The sequence below is a fragment of the Acomys minous genome (assembly GCF_964271855.1).
Source record: "Acomys minous genome assembly, chromosome: 15".
Classification (NCBI taxonomy): domain Eukaryota; kingdom Metazoa; phylum Chordata; class Mammalia; order Rodentia; family Muridae; genus Acomys; species Acomys minous.
The window spans coordinates 8,159,437-8,180,446 of record NC_140497.1 but is presented as its reverse complement, the minus strand read 5'-3'; the positions used below and the strand labels follow the sequence as shown (position 1 = coordinate 8,180,446).

Genomic DNA, 21,010 nt, shown 5'->3' with positions numbered 1-21,010 from the left:
TCTCAGCTAGTAAATACATGAGGTAATGGTTGCCAGTTGCTCTGATATAATCATTACACATCACAGATCCTTAAAGTATCACATTGAATCTCTTAAGTACATATAATTTTTGTGTCAATTAAAAATAAATTTAAGCTGGGCATGGTGGTACACACCTTTAATCCCAACACTTGGGAGGCAGAGGCAGGTGGATCATTGTGAGTTCGAGGCAAGCCTGGTCTACAAAGTGAGTCCAGGACAGCCAAGGCTACACAGAGAAACCCTGTCTTGAAATCAAAATAAGTAAAATAATTAATTAACTAATTAATTAATTAAAGTTGGGTGTGATGGTGTTCACTTTTAATCCCAGCACTCCACAGACAGAGGATCTCTGAGAGTTCAAGGCCAGCCTAGTCTACAAAGTTAGGCAGAGCTACATAGAAAGATCTTGTCTCAAAACAAACAAACCCAACCAAACAAAAAGAAACCTACCTTAGTCATCTGAAGATTCTGCAGCTGCTGTTGCCAGTTGAGAACAGTTTCTAAGCGGCAAATCCAAATGTTGATGTTCCCCACTAACACCGATTTCCCCACCCCTCTAACGAGGATGCAAAGGGTGGAGCTCAAGTCTTGGAGAAGGTCTTTGATCAGGCGAGGATTCTGGTGGTCGTCAAGAACTAAAGCAAACAAAACAAGCCACAGATTGATAAAGCAAGTACCACTTCCAACAGTTCCCCAGTTATAACTCAGTGTCCATCAACAGAAGAACAGACAGCAAAATGTAAGCCCTCCTTGAAGGGAATCCCGACCTGAGACCTGTGGACAAACCCTGAAGATGTATGGCACAGAGGGAGCCAAGCACACAAGGATGAACAGATGCTCACGTGCATCGTGACAGAGGATGCAACAATGGGATGAGTGTGAGGCTGGCAAGAGGGAAGCTGGTGTTCGATGGGGTGCAGAGTGTTAGGTGCAAAGAAGCAGTGCCGGAGATGGCTGCAACGGCTGCACAACGCACATGTGTGCAGTGCTAATGAACCGTATATTGGAAATAGATGAACGTGTTAATTTTATGTCATATGTATTTCTATCACATTAAAAACCAAAGAGCTCATTTCATTTCATGGCAATTTAAAAGTAGCATAATTTTTGAGATATGGCAACTACTAATAAGAGTTTTGAAAGCATTTATTTATTTATTTATTTATTTATTTATTTATTTATTTTGGTTTTTCGAGACAGAGTTTCTCTGTGTAGCCTTGGCTGTCCTGGACTCGCTTTGTAGATCAGGCTGGCCTGGAACTCACAGTGATCCGCCTGCCTCTGCCTCCTAAGTGCTGGGATTAAAGGCGTGCGCCACCACCGCCCAGCTGAGTTTTAAAAGCTTTAAAATGCCACCTGACAAGCAAATTTTTGGTTGGGTCCCCCTGACTAAATTTTTGGTTGGGTCTATAATTTTGTCTTTAAAATTGTCAGTATAAGTTTTCTTCTGTACTTATGTTAAGGAGAAAATTTAAAACAGCTCATATAAAGGTCACAAATTACCCTATGTGTATAGGCTTCCATATTACAGTTCATCATCAAAGGAAGTCAAGACAGGAACTCAAGCAGGGCAGGAACCTGGAGGCAGGAGCTGATGCAGAGGCCATGGAGGGTGCTGCTTAGTGGCTTGTTGCTCATGGCTGCTCAGCCAGCTTTCTTATAGCTCCCAGGACCACCAGCCCAAGGATGGCCCCACCCACAATGGGCTGGGCCCTCCCCCATCCATCACTAATTAAGAAAATGCCCTAAAGGCTTGCCCTACAGCCTGATCTTATGGCGACAGTTTCTCAATTGAGTATCCCTCCTCTCAGATGACTTTAGCTTATGTAAAGCTGACATAAAACCAGCCAGCACAGCATGGGTGGAAGAGGGTAACAGAAGCAAACACAGCCCAGTGCAGCATGTAACTGTTGAAAAATGTTTACAATTAAAAGCAGCGATAGCTTCCCAATCCTATGAATATGCTGCACTAAAAACCACTGAACTGTGTAAATGGCCAGGATGTATACGCTGTGAATTGTTTATCAGTAAGAATTTTATTTTAAAAAGGCAACAAATGTTCCCGTAATAATCTTACCTTTTTGGACGATTTTATCCAAAATGTTGAAGTAGTTCTTCTGTGCCACTCCACTCAGTGAGGTTAACTGGGACTTCGCAATTAGCTGCAGCAGCTTAAAGATAAGAAGAGGGAAGCTAAGCCGGTGGCAACACCATGGCCACACACTGGAGCGCAGTGGGACACGTCCTGCTATGCGCACCCTAGATACGGTGGCTGCAGGAAAGGGTGCTCTCTGTAGGAGTGAGGGGACCTGACTCCAGCTATGAGGCAACCGCACGCCGGCTCTCTGTGCTGCTCAAGAGTCAGTCAGGGGAATTTCACTCTCAACAGGCCTGCTGCAGGCAGGTGCGATAAACAGATGCTCAGCCTTGTACCCTTGTACCTCACCTCAGCAGGGAGCTGCAGAGGATCCTGGCCACTAACAGACTTCCTTCACGCTCCCTCATGCTCTGATCCACTGTCTAAAACTGGCTAGACAAGAAATCCACAGGCCCCTCCTTCCATGCTAAAATTTTGTAAGATCATCACGCTCACTGTCTTAAAATACCACTTCAAACACATTCATTGTAGGAAATCTAGGAACCAAGAGAGGTCAACAACAAAACACATAGGACAAAAGAAGGATGCTAAGCCCTGTTCACCTGCCCAACTCCAGGAAAGGGAAACCAGACACACATGGAGAGTATTCACCCCCACCTAAGAGGACTGAATGAAGTGAGGTTCACCTAACTGGCAAATCAATAAGCCATGGACACATTAACAGCATAGAAAGCCTAGCGTGGTGGCGCACGCCTTTAATCCCAGTGCTTGGGAGGCAGAGGCAGGCAAATCAATGTGCGTTCAAAGCCAGCCTGGTCTACAGAGCCAGCTCCAGGACAGCCAAGGCTACACAGAGAAACTCTGTCTCGAAAACAAACAAACAAACAAACAAAAAGAAACAGTGTAGGAAAAAAATCAACTGTAACAACCTCTTATGGTAACAAACCAAGTGTAAAAGGAACAGAAGGAGTAAGGCGCAGGGCACCCCACCCAGCCAGCACTCCCATCACAGTGAGCACATGGCTGAAGCTCCCTCTGACCTAAAACAAGGCACATCAGCACTTTATGTGGAACAGACCCTCCATCCCTGATGTGGTGTTCTCCGTCACGGCAACAGGAAGCACAGACACCTGCTAGCAGGGCTGGGACAGCTACACTGTGAACAGGTGTTAAGTACCAACTCTTTTAAGAAAACATGTTATTTAGAAAGAGAAGTCACTTCTGCTTTGTAGAAAAGACTATTTACATTAGTGTTTTAGAGCTGGTAGAAACAGTATCATAAAAATTGGCCTGTGTTCTCTCTGGATACTTAACTCCTGGACACTTGAACAAGCCAGAGTGAACCTCCGTCTCATCACCAAGACAGAGGCACCTAGAAAGATGCTCTGCAGGAGCTCAGCAAACACGGTCCTATGCAGAGCTTGTGACCGCTTCTCCCACCACTGGCCAGTGGCACCTAGAACCGTATTACAAATCACACTAGCTGAGGCCAAGAGCACTTCAGTCTCACATCTCTGTCCTTGCACTGACCCTTCTAAGTGCCTGGAAGGCAATAAGAGTCTCTGAGCAGCACTGGAGATGGAACCAGCAGGTGGGAGGCCTGACTCGCGCTTACGTACAATGCAGTGGAGTGAGTAAGCTGCACATAAAAGCAAACTAATACAGCAAAGAGCTTCTCCTTCTGAATGTAGCCCAAGTCAAAAACTTCTTGTAAAAGCCGTCCATTATGTGGTGAGACTTTTGTGGAGCTCTATTTTGTGTAAAATTCCTCTTGTCTATCAGCCAGTCACTCCTTCCTATACACCAAGGCTCACTCTGAGTGAGCACATGAAGTGGAAAATGCACGTACGGTCATCAGGGATCCTCCTGAGCTCAGCTGTCTAAAGTGTTTCCAAGAAGGAGGCCCTGTAATATCTTAGCTCCCACGGCCTCTGGGCAGGATGGGCTCACCAAGCTTGAGACTTGCAACTGTGACCTCGGCGTTGCAAACCCTCATCCCCCGTGGCCTCTCCTGAACTGTCCCTTTCCTTTCCATACCGTAAACAGGTGACCTTTATGCAGCTGTCAAAGGTGTCTTGAAGAGCTCACACTTGCAACCTTCAGAACAGTCATTCCAGACTCAACGCTGCTTCTGCAGCTACCACTTACTTTGACCACATAGGTGAACCTTCTGATATCCTGAATGGCACTCGAGAAGTCTAGCCGGTTGAAGGCTTCTCCCAAGGTGCAGTAGCCGTGCCTCTAGAAAGTAGCAGACAGGCAGTGCAGTTAGTCAGCCACGTAAAATGAGTGAACACTAACATCAGTTAGGGTGTGTAAAAGTCTCGACCCAAAGGCACTTGTATTAATTCTAAAAACTTACATCAGATAGAAATGAGAACAGAGTAAGATATAGCAATGCTAAACACAAGGCAACTGTGTGGACTGAGACACGAGGCCCTGACAGTTGTTTCACTGCTGCTCTAGTGATAATGAGGAGTCAGGATTCCTGAGACACCATTCTGCTCTCTGTTGCTGGGGACAAGGTGGGGTGAACACGAGGCCTCAACATGTGGTATTGTACACACACAGCAGCTTTTCTCTGTCAGGAGCTCTGGCTGCCTTGGTGGAAGTATGCTCAACCACCACGCAGTAAGCCTTACAGAGGCAACCGGCAACAGGCGGCAACTCTGAAAAGCAGGTGTGAGCAAGCAGGCCTGAGGGTGATGACCCAAGCCTGACTACAGCTGGTCTCCAGCCTGGGCTCATGGGGGCTGAGGACCCCAAAAGCCAACTGCTATAATGAGATGCAAGTAACTCTTTTTTGGTGTCATAAATATTGCTATTTAATCTGAAAGGCCCTCTGTATTCCATCAGTCCGTGCAGATCTCACCTCAGGTCAGGAAAGAGCTTAAGCCCTGACCTCTGCACTTGAAATAGTGAAACTATGCACAGATCTCCAGCTCAGAGTTACAGGGGCAGATAAACTGGAGGACAGTAAGGAGCCACAAGGCAACAGTGACTTTGAGTTTGAAACATGTTAGTGGGGCCGCTGAAAAGCAAGAGGTAGCCACCTGTGTGCTGGCCTTGTGGGGAAAGCATGCAACTCTAAGAACAGTTCTAATATGTACAACCCAACCACACACTCAGGAATTATCAACAGCCTTGTGTTCTGAGCATCCGCTACATGCAAAGCACTGCTGAGGATTATGGGAAGCAAAGGGCACACAGTATACTCCGAAGTGCAGCTAATGGGAAGGAAGAAACCCTGACTGGTGAGGACACCTCTTTGAGGTGCCTGCACTCTCACATAGAACAAGGGCAGCGTGCACACTCAGGGCACGTCTTTAAAGCTGCCAGTACCAGGCATAAAGAGGATGGCACAGGAACAGACACAGACTTGAAGGCTAGTCCTGAGTTCTTTGTGAGCCTGCCAGACCCCATCCCAAGAGCCACAGGACATCCTGGCAGTCTCCTAACATAGTACTCTTGTTGCTTTTCCTGGCTAGAGTCCACACGACTCACAAAGTGAGTGAGATATTTAATCAAGCTTGGCTTTGTAGAGATCAGGTGAGCTCTGTCAGTCTTTCCATGGCTGTGTACGTCAGGGCCTGGACTCATGCTCTGTCCACTTAATGACATTAAACATCACCAAGTAAGCTTGCTTTCTCACAATCAAGTATCTTCTAGAAAGTTGGGTAGTTTAAGGACATAATTGGGTAAGGTGCCTGCCACCAAGTCTAAGAATGTGAGTTCAATCCCCAGGACCCACATAGTAGAAGGAAAAAGCTGACTTCTACAAGCTGTCCTACAAGTGGACCTGCCCATCCTGGCCATAGCATGCAAGCATACACACATGCACGTGCGTGCGCGCACACACACATACACACACTGACTAAGTAACTGTGATAAATTTTTAAAATAAAGATATTAACTGGGAGCCGGATGTGGTGGCACACACCTTTAATCCCAACACTAGGGAGGCAGAGGCAGGTGGATTGCTCTGAGTTTGAGGCCAGCCTGGTCTACAAAGCAAGTCCACAACAGGCAGGCTACACAATGAAACCTTGTATCAAACAAAACAAAAAGATATTAACAGGCATAGTGGTGCACACCTTAATCCTAGCACTAGGAGGCAGAGGCAGGCAGATCCCTGTGAGTTCGAGGGCAGTCTAATCTACAAAGTGAGTCCAGGACAGCCAGGGCTACACAGAGAAACCCTGTCTAAAAAAAAAAAAAAGATATTATTAACATTTCCGAAATACTTAACTAATCCTAACCTCATAATTATGCAATGTGAAAGTGCACCCCTAGTTTCTTTTTCCCAACAGCTGTAAAATAAAGCAGATGCAGATGTTCAAGTCTATAAAAGGAACTAGGTTTACTTAAAACTAAGAAGAAAACCAAGAACAGTGTAGCCGATCAGTCTGTGTGATGACTCATAAGAGGGCTTTAGTGCACAGCGTTAACATCAGTGTAGCTCCCATGAGCTACATTATGGGTGGAGGAGCTCATGGGCGTCTTATCCTCAAACCATGAGACAAAGGAGAATCTTCACAAGCAACAGCAGCTCCCACTGACAGAACATGGGTCAACCCCATAGGATGTTGGCATAGTAAGGAACCCTTCCAATTTAGAGATGCATGGGGATCAAAAGAACATATCCAAACTTATGGATCACCCACTGCAACCACCACTGTAACACATACGTGTGTGCACGCACACTGTCCATGCACATATATATCACAAATATGTACTGTATACCACATTGTACACCATACATGTTATATAAACACCACACACATGCACATATCATATATATATTATATACCAAATACCACAGACACCATATATACAAATATACTAAGCAGCACTTAGGATATATACAGGATATAATATATATATATGCACATACCATACACATACCACAAACACATACCATGCAGATCACATAACACAAACATACTACATGAATTATATAACACAAATACTTCTAACACCACACACACGGCTATAGTACACATACCCAATGCACAGCCATATACGTATCAATGAACACACGTACATATTATTATCACTGATTCAAGAAGAGCTGATATGTGTGTGTGTGTGGGTGTGTATGTATACACACATACACATATATATACTCATCTGTTAGAATGTGAGTTATAGACCTCATATTACTAAATAAATAATGTGACACTCAACAGAAACAACATAATGTACACTCTTCTAATGGGATACTTACTTCTTTTGTGCTTTCTTTATGGACATAGATCCATTTTTCACGATAAAAACCTAGAACAAAGATGAAATGCTGTAACTGTTGTTTTTATTTCCTCAGACAAGGGAGGGGATGAGATGAGAGCTGTACCCAAGCTTTATGAATTCATGGCTTGGGCTGAGCCCAGAACATTTCTATCTAACTAGGCCTGGAAGCTTCTAGCTTCCAAACAATCTAATCTTCTGCAAGCCAGGACCATGAAGGCTTCAGCTTCCAGTCTCCGTCTGCTGACCTAGGCCTAGAAGGTTTTCAGCCTCCAAGACTTACTGCTGAATAAACTCACCCTTTCTTGTTCTTTATGAACTCTGGCTGGCTGTTCAGCTCAGCTGTTCACTCCTCTCCAAACTGACTGATTCAAACTGGCTTCTTCCCACTTCTTACTGAAGTGCTATGTTTGAAAAAACTGCCTCTGTAGCTGGGCGCAGTGGCACATATCTGTAATCCCAGCACTTTGGGAGGCAGAGGCAGGAGGATCTCTGTAAGTTCGAGACCAACCTGGTCTACAAAGTGGGTTCAGGACAACTAAGACTACATAGAGAAACCCTGTCTCAAAAAAACAAAAGAAAGTCTCTGAACTCTGTGAACTGAACTGTATAAACTCAAGTGTACTCCATCGAAATGCACCAAACTGTATCGCCTCTCAGACGCTACTGCACTGTCTCCAACACTGTCTCCACAAACTCTCTACTCTCTTTGTGCTGTTTTTAAGTAGCTTCTCTTTCCTGTCTATTCTCATCAGCGTTGGGCGTATCCTATCTCTGACTCATTCTGTCAAATCTTTCTCTGATTCATCACTTTGTCTCTCAGCTAGAGGTCACTGTTTGGGATTAAAGGTGTGTACTAATGGTGTGTCTGTATTCCAGCTGATCACACAGACCAAGGTCTTTGGATGTGAACTATTGCCAGCGTAGCCATGTTGCTGGGTTAAAATTCCTCTACGAAATGTCTTTAAAATCCAGCAAGATTTTTAAGGAAACTATGACAGGAGACACGCTAATGAAATTATCTCACTGCCCCAGCTAAGAGATGCCTTTGCTTGGGCAAGTGTACAGAGTGTTCTTTGTTCCCTGATACCATGTAAGTGCTCAGACACCTCTGATGAAAAGTTATTTTTGACACTACCATATCCTATTAGCTTAGAAGAAGAAAATTGATATTGTTATACCAAAGTATAAATGCTTATAAAATTCTGTAATATTATCTCTGTATCATTATACACCTAACAAAAGGCTCTGGTCTTTTACGACCTAGCACGGCCACATATGGTCCACACAACTGATCACAGAGCTGCTCGTGTGGCTCTACCTTCTTCTCTCCTTAATAGGTGTTTGTACCAAGTGCCAGGCGGGCAGTGCTAAGCCAGATCCCAAACTTGCTCAAGCCCTTCTACTTGTACACCATCACCCTTCGACCTGGCACTGACCACTCTTGCTCCCGGTCTCACTCCCCAGTGGCCCCACATGTACATCAACCCTCCTGGGGGGCTTTCTGCTCAGAAAGCAGCTTAGGTCAGCACTGCACTTGGCTACTCAGATACAAATGTGCTTCAGGCTTGCCAACTTTGTTTGTAGAAACCTTACCCACCATAGAGCTGAGTTACCAGCAGTGTGATTACCAGACAGACAGCAGCCCTGAGCACAGCGCCTGTTTGCACACCTACATCAGCCTGCACCTCCTAAGAGAGCACTGCCAAACAGTTCATCATGGCGACAGATAGTCCACAAATGAGAGATTACAGAATTATCAGTGAAAACACTCTTACTGTGAGCAGCCGTGTCATTTCCAAAATGTTCCTTCTTCCTCTTTTTGGCTGCATATTCACACTCATTATTGAATATCTCTTCTTCACCACTATTTAAGATACTGAAATAAAGATACTTCATTAAAGTAAGTTTTCATGGAGAAGTTCACTAATCATTTCTTTTGTAAGAGAGTGCTTACTTGTTAATTTGGGTGATCAAAATACCTTCTTAAACCCTGGAAAGTACTAGATAAATTTCAGGAAAGCCATGAGCTTGAAACTCAAGGGTACTGTGTACATTTTATTTTATTTTATTTTATTTTTTTAGTTTTGAAGGAACTAAGATTTAATCTTGTTTCTTTTAAAAATGTTACTCCATAACCCAGAAGCAGAAAGAGTCAAATGGTATATACTCATATCTGGACACTAGCCCAAGGGGCATGTCCCATGAAAGTCTTCACTTACCAGGAAAACGGGACAGAGGGGAGGATATCCTATTGGGACTCTAGGTGAGAGAAGCATGGGAGAACGGGGAAATAGAAGGATCCAGAGGGTCCTAAAAACCTACAAGAACATTATGATGGGCGGATCTGGGCCCAGGGGTCCTGCTCAAACTATGGCACCAGCCAGGGACAATACGGGCAGTAAACTTCAAACCCTGACCCAGATCTAGCCAATGGACAGGACATTCTTCACCGTTGAGTGGAGAGTGAGGTCTGACTTTCACACAAACTCTGGTGCCCCGTATTTGACCACATCCCCTGGATGGGGAGGCCTGGGGGCACTCAGAGGAAGGATAGCAGGCTACCAAGAAGAGACTTGATACCCTATGAGCATATACAGGGGGAGGATGTCCCCCTCAGTCACAGTCATAGGGGAGGGGAGTAAGGGGAAAATGGGAGGGAGGGAGGAATGGGAGGATACAAGGGATGGGATAACAATTTAAATGTAATATGAATAAATTAATAAAATATATTTTTAAAAAATGTTACTCCAGAAAGTACCAGGTAGGCTTTAGACTGTCCCAAACATCATAATAACCTTTAAGACCTGAGCATTATAAACAAAACCATAAAAGCCCTGAAAAGAACCCTACTAGCAATATGACTAGCTTGCTATGTCCCCAGTCAAAGTTGATAAACATTAATGTTCCTGCTATCATCTACATTTTCAAATATTTGGCTGAAGCTAACTACTGCTGTGCTATGCGTTCTCTTAACAAGCACCTATCACATATGTCAAGGCACTTAATAGAACCAGACAACGGCTATATTTGTGATATTTAAACATATTTAAGGCATTTTAGCTTCCCCCTCTCCCTCGTTCTTCTTGGTTTTTCAAGACAGGGTTTCTCTGTGTAGCCTTGGCTGTCCTATGCTCACTTTGTAGATCAGGCTGGCCTCAAACTCACAAAGATCCTCCTGCTTCTGCCTCCCTGAGTGCTGGGAGTATAGGCATGCATCACTGTGCCCAGCTATTTTTTCATTTTTATGAAACAAGAAATTCAAGTCAAGCAATAATCCAAACACCTTTTCTTTAAAACAATGTCTTTTCCTCCTTGTAGGAAGAAAAACTGTAGCAGCCTGGTGTACTGATTGAGACCCAGGGCAGCCAGTGCTGCACAGAGGAACCAAGGGAAGAATATAAACAAGAACTCACACCATAATCACTAAAAATGCTTTTTTTTGGGGGGGGGCACTGAAGTTAATTTTCAGTGCTGTGGAGACAAGCTAGATGGTGAAACTTGTGAGTACACCACTCAAAACCAAGGATCTGAAATGTTTATTTCTAGCCGGGCTTGGTGGAGCATTCCTTTAATCCCAGCACTTGGAAGGCAGAGGCCGGTGGATCTCTATGAGTTCAAGGCCAGCCTGGTCTACAAAGCGAGTCCAGGACAGCCAAGGCTACACAGAGAAACCCCATCTTGAAAAACTAAAAAAAAAAAAAAAAAAAAAAAAAAAAGAAGTTTATTTCTCCATCACTGTTCTTTGATGCGAAAACTGTGGAAGCTGCTTTTCCTCCACCACCACTGTGCGCTTCTAATCAAACAGCTGAGTTTGCCACGTTAAGTCTGTTCATCACTGTCAGCAATTACTGCACAGACAATGGCGGCAAATCATGCAGGCAGCCAGAGAGCACTCAGACACACAACTACATTTTGTCACAGCCACGTAATGACACCAACTCAAGAAAACACCACAGCCTTGAATCCTACAATCTTAAATTTACTCTCATACTAAGTCTGTTATCACTGACTCAAATACTAGGTAATCTGAAAAAGTTTTTTAAGTAAAATCACAGATTTACCAAAGGAAAAATGAGACACTATTGCTGTCCTGAAACAGTGTCGCAGAAACGAGACAACAGATAAGATAGCCAGCCAGCTTCCTAAGCTGGGGCTCTGTGTGCCCGAACTATGGGAGGCGGGTGAGGTGCAGCACAGCTGTGGAAGCTCACTTCGAATGCAGGAAACAGCCTCAGCTATTTCCAGCTAAGCCACAGGCAGGCTCCCTGCAGAGGCAATCGCAGACTGGCTGCAGCTCCCACAACCCTTGACTTTGCTGGTGGAATGCCCTCTAGGTAGTGTCAAGTGCTTCCTAAGCTGCCTGCCCTGGGTTTGCTGTGAATCCAAGGACTTGCAAATGTGACCAGGGGACCCATAGGTCATAAATCAAAGGAACATGCCTGCTCTGGAAAATTATTAACTAGCTGCTATTTTTATGATGTATCTAAGGTAGGTACTTTCTGGTGACGGCTTATACTGCCAGGTATATAAAAATGTAAACATGCTTCCAGATTTTTTTTTTTAATATTTATTTATTTATTTTTTTTGCTTTTCAAGACAGGGCCCGTGTAAGAGCCCTGAAACTCTCTTGTAGACCAGGCTGGCCTCGAAATCACAGAGATCCACCTGCCTCTGCCTCCAGAGTGCTAGGATTAAAGGCGTGCCCAACCATGCCTGGCCAAAATTAAATTTTAATAAATATAAATGTTATAAAAGTATACTGTACAAACTTTTCAAGTTTTCATGTATATAAACTACTATTTTTATAACTTTTTGTCTTATAAACAAGATAAATATCCCTTATCCAGCTTAAAAAAAAAAAACCAAAAGAATCTTCAACAATAAATCCCAAAGGACAGGCAGAGAACTTTAATATGTCTCCAAGGAAGAAATGCAAATGGCCTACAAACACATGAAAATGTGTGCTGCATCATTAATTCTTAAGGACATAAAACTGTCATAAGTCCTTCCACCCTTAAGATGGGTACTTAAGATCCTGTCCAAAAGTGCAGAGAGTAAGTGCTGGGGAGGACATGGCAGCTGAGAACCCTTACGCACTGGTGGTGCCGCCAGCGTGGAAGAATGCAGTGCGGCCTTAAACGCTGAGCAAATCACCATCTAAACGGAAAGAACTGACCGTAGGGTCTTGAGGACACGTCCACACTCCTACATTGTAACTCGTCACAACAGTGACGTGTCTGGGCCTTCCCGCTCTATCAGCAACTGCACACACAAACAAACATAACTAATCCACACAACGCAACAGTCAGTCCTAAGAAACCAAGGAACGTTCCCTGATCCAACTGCTAAACACAGCTAGATCCTGAGGACATCATAAACAGAAAACCTAGTCACAAAGGGATAAACACTTAGAGGAAATCAGTAGGAGTGGCATCAGGTTGAGGGAAGGAATGAATTAATGTTTACTGGGGACAAGTCACTTAGGTATGCGTCAGATGTACGCTTGGGCTGGAGATGGCTCAATGGGTAACAGAGCTTGCTGTGCAAGCAGGAAGACCTGAGTTCAAATCCTCAGCACCCATGTGAGCAGTCAAGGCTGTCAGCCTAGCCAAAATAGTGAGAGAACTGTAAGACAGAGCTCTGCGGTCACCTGACAAATACAGTGACTGGCGGCGGCTACTGTACCTCACAGGGACTTACATGCTGTGGTTGATGGTGTACTGGCCGTTTTCGCGGCTGAGCTCTTGGGTACAGGAATCACACCTTTTCCATCCATCTTCAGTTTTAATCCAGCTCCATCCAGGGGATCGCCAGTCCTGACCCAGAAATGGCATGGTTCTCTTGTGTAAAAAAAAAAAATTCGTTTATGTTAAAGGTTATATAAACAGAATAAACACAGATGTCTTCTTATTTGGAACCAAACTCTTACTTAACATGTAATGCATACTGTAGGCTCAATTTTCTTAACAACTATATTTTATTACGAACTTATTAACCGAGCATACATCACTTATAACCCAACTAACCTAAACGATAGGAAAAAGGGACTAAAGAATACAGTAACAAACCTGTAAGGATATCAGTTCCAAGGAACGATTCTCCTGGCGTAATCAGCAGGATTTCTTCTGCTGGAACCTGGAGTAACCAGAACCCAGAACCCCGAAGCCTTCCCTCGAGCGGTTCTCTAGGAGCATCTTGAAGTGGAGCGATGAAAAGCCAAAACTATCCCAAGTCTCCAAAAGCCCCCTCTCTTGTTTCTGGCTCACTTATTTTTCTCCTCCTAGAGTCTGTTTACAGAGCTTTTCAGCTGGAAACAATCAAGCTCCCGCAAGAGGTGGTTTGCCTTCTATGGATTAACATCACCTGTTCTCTCACAAGTCTGTTCCCTATCCCACACTTGGGATCATAACAAAAACAGGTTGATCTCTCCTTCAACATACTGCGCGGTGCTGACTGACCGTGGTAACCAAACAGTGATGATTACATAGTATTGTGTACTGAAGTGGTGACACGGTAAGCATAGGTGGGTCTTACTGCTCAAGAATGTGTCCTTATCCCAGATGACATCTGGGCTTGACTCTGAGGAAGCAAGCAAGCCGAGGACTACCATTCTAAACAGTGTTTCCCACTCCTTCCACCCTGCTCAGAACATGAGGCAATGAAGTGAACTGTCACCCATCTTATTCCAGAGAGATCACTGTGGGTAAAAGCACAGAAATGGAAATGGGATGTGGTCAGAAGGCAGGGAAGGCAAGAGGCCAGATAAGGAACTGGCTGCAGCCTACGAACCAGGAGCCAGGAAATCAGATGGTAAATGGTTTCATCAGACTGTTGCTTTACAGGGAAGAAAAGCCGTGGCCCTCAAAGGACTGGACACACAACCACAGACACACTGAGGCAGTAAGGCAAAATGCTGCCATGTAGGTGCTAGGAACCAAACCTGGGTCTTCTGCAAGAGCAGCCAGTGCTCTCAAGCACTGAGCTCCACGCGAGGTACACAGCAGAGCAGCAGGCTTGGGGGGACAGGGAAGGATGCTGGGCGCGGGTGTCCTAAGGGCCAAAGGTGCTCTCATACGTAGCGAATGCTGAGAGCTGCTCCATAGAGTCATTTTACATATTCAAGATGTCGCCTCCTAAAAACTCCCTACAGCCCTACTCCTTTACCTGATCCGTTCCGACCTCTCCACCCCACCTCACCAGTCTCTGCCACTGTCATCTCCTGAAGTAAGCATGTGTTCGCCATGTTCCCCCCAGATAATGTAATGTCCCAGTTACGGAAAGCAATGTCAGGCACACAGCCAGAGCTCAGCAAACATTAACTTGTTATTGACAGGTGAATATACAGACCCACATCTCAGAAACCAGAAGTCAGAGATACGGACATGACAGCTAAGAGTAGGCACCAGGGAAAATCAAGATGGCCGAAGAAAGAACTCTGAAGAACACAAGCGGGCAATGGGCGACTGGACAGAGACAAGCTAAGGAAAGAACCTCAGAAGCAAGAGTGAGAATGTGGGCTGAGAGATGGGAAGTCAACGAAAGCTCACATTTTAGGAAAGAAATGATGGGGACTGTTATTAAGAAGCCGTAGAGCACTGGAGTTGGAGGGTGGACATTTTTATTTCAGTTGAAGGAACTTGCACCGAACATCAACCTGGATACTCAGAATGCAGAGTATTTACATCAGAAAGCCTGCTCTTTCCTTCCCAGGGTGTAGCTTAGGCATTTGTCTCCCGTGTCGGAGGCCTCGGGTTTAATATCCCCAGTGCTAAGAAGACACACAGAGCAAAGCAGATGTGCTGTGCTTTGTGATGTACCTGGGAGATCTCAAGCTCTATTTGTAATAACCAACAGAGGCCAGGTTATCAAATGGGCATGTACACTATAAGAGATAAACAGAAAGGAAAATATGTAGATTTCAACATTACCCTCATATTACCTTCAAGAAGTCCTGGCCTAGTATGTGAAATACATGCTAAAATAATTATTGGGTTTGCTGTTGTTGTTGTTTGTTTGTTTGTTTGGGGGGCATTGTTTATGTTTGGTTTTGGGTTTTTTTGGGGTTTTTTTGTTTTTTGGTTTTGGTTTTGCTTTGGTTTGGTTTGGTTTTCTGAGACAGGGTTTTTCTCGTAACAGCTCTGGCTGTCCTGGACTCACTTTGTAGACCAGGCTTGCCTCAAAATCATAAAGATCTGCCTTCCTCTGCCTCCCGAGTGCCAGGATTAAAGGCGTGAGAAGGAGTGCAAAACCTTTCTAAACTAGTTTATACTCAGAACATATCTTTTTCTCTTTCATATTAAAATCCTGCATCAGAAACTACTTAACCAAATATTCTTTAGATTTTAGACCTGTTATGTTATAAACCTACTTTCTGGCTGCCCAATAATTTCAAAACACAAAATTCACCAGCACATTCAGTCAATTCAGAGTTGTTGGACTGTTAACACCCTCAGAGTTAGGGCCAGGACACATGAGAATGGGAGACGTGAGGGAAACTTTAGACAGCAACCTCAGCCTAGCACGAGCTACGGAAATGTGACTGCTGCAGTCAACTCTGATAACTGTCCAAGCACCTCTCCAAAGCACATGGAAATGGTTAGGGGAAAGAAAAAAAAAAAAAACAACAACCCTGAAAAACCTTAAAAATGTCTCCTGACTAAACTTCAGCAATAAGCACTGGATGTGGACTACACTATGGGCGATGCCTCACTGCTATGGGGAGCAGCCTAGCCTAGAAGTAAAATATTCAGCAAGAGGAGTAAGAACATACAAAGGAAGTCCATACGTATGAGTTATAAGGTGCATGTTTACGTATGGTGCTTGCTTGCACACACATAATCTTAAGAGCATGAATACAAGTGATAGAATATCATAAATGTAACTAAAGAAAAAGGCAACACAGCTAGGAAGGCCTTGAGAACAGAAAATGTGTGTCCATATCATATACATGTGTATAGTGTATACTTACTTAGCACAAATATACAGATCACATATTATATGTATACACACATGTATACATGATAATTGGAGGTGATATATACATGTATATTATACATATACACATGTGATATGTGTATATATACATATAAGTCATAAATGGAGAAGCAAGGAGAGAAATGCCAGCCTGGCCCCGTGGACGGAGAGATTAAGGCTGGAAGGTGCTGAAGGTCTGAGAGCAGTAAGCAGCAGTTTGGTTGAGCTGCAGTCCTAGCACTGTGACTAGGGCCTTGACAAGTTATTGGGGTGTTTAAATGCTAACCTCTGAGACTAGCTTGTGAGCAGTGTGCTAATGTGAACAGTGTTGTTTAGAAAGATCATCTTCTAGGGTCTGTAGCACAAAATAAAAGGGAGACCAGAAACAGAAAACGTAACTCCTGAAATAAGCCTGAACAGTGCTCTTGGCTAATTACCTTAAGCTTGGTAACATGCAAACACTGCACTCATCTAGGAAGCAGCTCCCTGTTAGGTAGGCTTCTCTTTCAGCTACAAAACAAAACAAACGAACAAACGAACAAACAAACAAACAGCCCTGTAATAGCATTTATAGAAAGAGCCAGGTGACATTTCAAATTCCATTTGTTTGCTGTCAACTCTATGCATATTATAATTCACTGACCGAACAACTTCATGAGAGAATGGTCTGGTACAGCCCTTTCAGCAGCTAAGCGTTTGACTTTTTTAAGGATTGGTAGCTAGTAGACTGTGAATACCAAATTGTTATGTGCCAGAATTTCAACTTAAAGGAAAATATCTGTGCTTTTAAAAATGTATTTCATAGACTTGTCATGATTATGATCTTGGGATCACAGTATTAGCTCACCATTTTAAAGTATAGTCTATATAGTTCATAAACGAAGGCAGGTTCTGGAAACAAATGGATCAGTAAACATTAACAAAAGGCCATAGGATCATAGGACTAGATCAGTAGTACAGCTCTTGCCTAGTGTTCATAAGGCCCTGGGTTCAAGCCCAAGCGCCACTAAAACAAAAACAAAGACACTGAGGCTAAGTATGGTGGTATACACCTGTACACCTGTCTCTTAGCATTGAACTATCTGAGGCAAGAATTCAGGGCCGACCTGGGCTCTGGAGCGAGACCCCATCCCATAAAACAAAAGACAAGTTGCCATTTAAAAGGCACATTCAGCCAGGTGTGGTGGCGCACGCCTTTAATCCCAGCATTCGGGAGGCAGCTGATTGATGTGAGTTTGAGGCCAGCCTGGTCTACAAAGTGACTCCAGGACAGTCAAGGAAGGCTACACAGAGAAACCCTGTCTCGAAAAAAAATTTTAAAAGTTAAATAAATAAATAAATAAATAAAAGGTACATACCTGTTAATTTTTAACTGTAATCTGAAGTGTCTGATTGTATCATAAAAGGTTTCTAAAAGACTTTAAATGATAATAACCGCTTTTTATAGAAATTTATCTACTTGGTTGAAAGATATGGCTTGCTAGAATTTTATTAATATATTTAAATTAAAACTACCTTTATTTTGGGAATTTGCAAATGCTTAGACAGCCTAGCTTCTTTTCTGTTGCTGTGATAAAATCCTCTGACTAAAACCTTTATGCGGGAAAGGGTCCATTTCACTTCACAGGTCAGAGTCTATCCTCCAAGGCAGTCAGGGCAGGAGATCAAGCAGAAACCATAAAATACTTCTAACTGGCTCGAGACTTGTGGCTTGCTAAGCCACACCTGCCTAAGGCTGTGCAGCCCAAAGTACACTGGGCCATCATACAGCAGTGAGCAATCAAGAAAATAGCCAATCAATTTGCTCATAGGCCAGTGGTTCTCAACCTGTGGGTTGTGACCCCTTGGGGTAGCATCAGATAATCTGGGTATCAGATACTTACATTATGATTCATAACAGTAGCAATATCACAGGCATGAGGTAGCAACGAGATAATGTTGCAGCTGGAGAGCAGCACAGCGTGAGGAGCTGTGTTAAAGGCTCGCAGCGTCAGGAAGGGTGAGAGACCCCGCCACAGGCAAACCCTGTGGAGCTGACTGAGGCTCCCTATTCCCAGGTTTGTCAGGCTGGCAACCAAGGTTGGCCATCGCATAAAGTAAAATACAAAAATTACTTCTGAAGGTGTGTATATATGTATGAGTGATGGCTTAAAGTCTACACAGCTGTGACCCGGCTTCTATAATCTGCACTTGAATCTTTTTAAGTTTATTTGTGTTTTATGTGTAGGAGTGTTTTGCTTGCGTATCTAAGTGCCCCACATTCATGTCATGCCCAGTAAAGGCCAGACAAAGGCATCATATCCCCGTGGGACTGGAGTTACATACAGTTGGGAGCCACTGTGTGGGTACAGGGAACTAACCTAGTCCTCTGCAAAAGCGTCGAGAGCTCTTACCTGCTGAGGTCTGCCTCCAGCCCCTATCCGCACTAGAACTTAAGCATGGGACTGCTAACTAATGCCAGAAGCCTGTGAGGTCGGACACCTGTAAGTCTTTTCCAGGTTTCTATTTCCCACAGCAAGACACGAAGGTGGGGTACTACAGAAGGACAGGAGCAGCTCTTCAAATTCACCCTAGTAGAAACTAACGCTAAAAGATCTGGTGGCACACGCCTTTAATCCCGACACTCAGGAGGCAGAGGCAGGTGGATTGCTGTGAGTTCAAGGCCAGCCTGGTCTACAAAGTGAGTCCAGGACACCCAAGGCTACACAGAGAAACTTTGTCTCGAAAAACCAAACCAAACCAGAAGATCCTGAACTAAACAAAAGCATGCTTTTTTCCCTTCCCCCTCTTCTTCCTCAGGAATGAACACAGTAGGAGCAAACGCTAGACCTCAGAACGGGCTGGGCATTAATTAACTCTGAATCACACCTAGCGCAGTCTTCACACTAACCTGAAAAGTAGGAGCTATCCTCATTTTACAAATTGAATTCTCTATTTTAAGGCTCAGTGGTCAAGCACTAGCTTAGCATGGATATGCTAAGGCCATGTTTCCCACCAGTATCACAACAAAAAGTCTCTATTTTATACATGAGAGTCCGGAAGCAAAGACTTCGACAAGCCGGGACTCAAAATTATGGACTTTGATTCCACAGTCCAGGCTCTCAGCCACAATATTTACAGCGACCCATACAGCCTATTAAAACAGATGCCAGGAAATTGCAGACTTGGGTGTTTGTTGTTGTTATTCTTTGTCTTTTTCTTTTTTTTCTTTTTTTTTTTTACTTTATATGTGTGTTGCTCCATTTGTAAATTACATGAAAAAATAATTAGAACATACATCAGTTCCATTTATCTTCAGAACAATAAAAGCTTTGAGTGTATAGCAAGATCATTACAATAAAACAAATTATAACAAGAATAGCAAGGCAATTCTGGAGGGGAAAAAGTTTCACTCTTATTTTTAATGTTACATTTTGAGAAAGATAATTTCCATTGTTCTAGAGTAAGAATGGACAGTCTGGGGCGGGAAAGATGGATCAGGAGTTAAGAGCACACCCTAACTGATCTCTCGAGACAGGGTTTCTCTGTGCAGCCGTGGCTGTCCTGGACTCGCTTTGTAGACCAGGCTGGCCTCGAACTCATAGAGATCCACCTGCCTCTGCCTCCCGAGTGCCGGCATTAAAGGCTTGCGCCACCACGCCAGGCTCTAACTGTTCTTGCTCTCTGCAAGTTTGTTTCCCAGCAGCTAAATCAGGCAGCTCACATTGTAACTCCAGCCCAAGAGCATCTAGTCTCCTTGGGCACGCTTGCACATGCTCATAGACAGGCACACAAATAACTGATAATAAAACCCTTTAAAATGAATAGTCTTTGATCTAATAAGCATTTGATTTTGCCGTTGCTCTAGTTTTCTTGTAACACGTTCAAGTAAAATTAAATTCAAACAACTTGGATCAGATGTGAATACTTTGTAAATGCGGGTAAATCTGATTGCAAAAGATCATGAATAAAAACACTGCATCTTTCAGGCTGAATGTCAGAAATGGGGTTTACTCCAAGGAGTCCTCCAGAGAGATCACAGATGCTTCGTAGTAAGACAGCACGCCCAGGAGCAAGGGAAAATGGAATGAGAAGAAAATGGGGGATCTTTTCTGATAATGGTGGGAAATTAAGCGTTGGTGCTGCAGGCGAGAAAAGGGGCCCTTCACAGGAACAGTTCCCCAGATGCCTGAGTTCGGGGGAGTTGGAATAGGCCCAAGGATGGAGATGGAACTCCACTGGAGTAGAGGCAGAAATCAGCTGTGAGGATAAAGACGCAAATTCCCCGTGTCTAGCGGCCTAAGCGCACGCAGGCCTCAGGGACGGTGTATAGACAGGTGTGCTCCGGAGGCGGCTCGGACCTGCAGAGACCCGCGGGCGGGGGCTGGGGGCGGACGCCTGGACCCCAGGGAGGTGGACAAGCCCACCGCCCGCTCGGGGCCACCAGGCAGCACGGCGGCCATCGGAGGGTGGGCTGGGGACGCCCTGCCTGCCCCTCCCCACCCCGCGTCCCCGAGTCCCTGCTCACCTGCGGGTCCCTCCCAGACGAGACAGCCACTAACCGCACCAAGACGCAGCGTCCAATTATTGCCGGAAGTCGTCCGCCTCCCGCCGAGCACCGCTGGACGCCCCGCCTCGGGGCCCTGCTGATTGGTCGGTGTGGAGCCACGTGGTTGTGTTGCTACCCGA

At 44.4% G+C, this 21,010-nt stretch overlaps 1 protein-coding gene across 4 annotated transcripts in view; it reads right to left on the bottom strand.

The window, feature by feature from the left end:
- The window catches only part of FBXO25 (F-box protein 25), a 32,155-nt gene extending 11,176 nt beyond the window's left edge, over nt 1–20,979 (bottom strand). For 3 of the 4 annotated variants that reach the window (XM_084760446.1, XM_084760449.1, XM_084760448.1), the window contains exons 1-7: nt 20,850–20,979; nt 13,070–13,209; nt 9,145–9,245; nt 7,347–7,396; nt 4,268–4,360; nt 2,099–2,192; nt 472–656 (exon numbers count right to left, since the gene is read on the bottom strand). In XM_084760446.1, the coding sequence (XP_084616572.1) occupies nt 472–656; nt 2,099–2,192; nt 4,268–4,360; nt 7,347–7,396; nt 9,145–9,245; nt 13,070–13,203 (657 nt within the window). In that variant the 5' untranslated portion in view covers nt 13,204–13,209; nt 20,850–20,979. Of the gene's footprint in view, nt 1–471; nt 657–2,098; nt 2,193–4,267; nt 4,361–7,346; nt 7,397–9,144; nt 9,246–13,069; nt 13,210–16,779; nt 16,853–20,849 lie in introns of all 4 variants that reach the window. The other variant, XM_084760447.1, reaches the window with a different exon arrangement.
- Nucleotides 20,980–21,010: the final 31 nt, after the last annotated feature.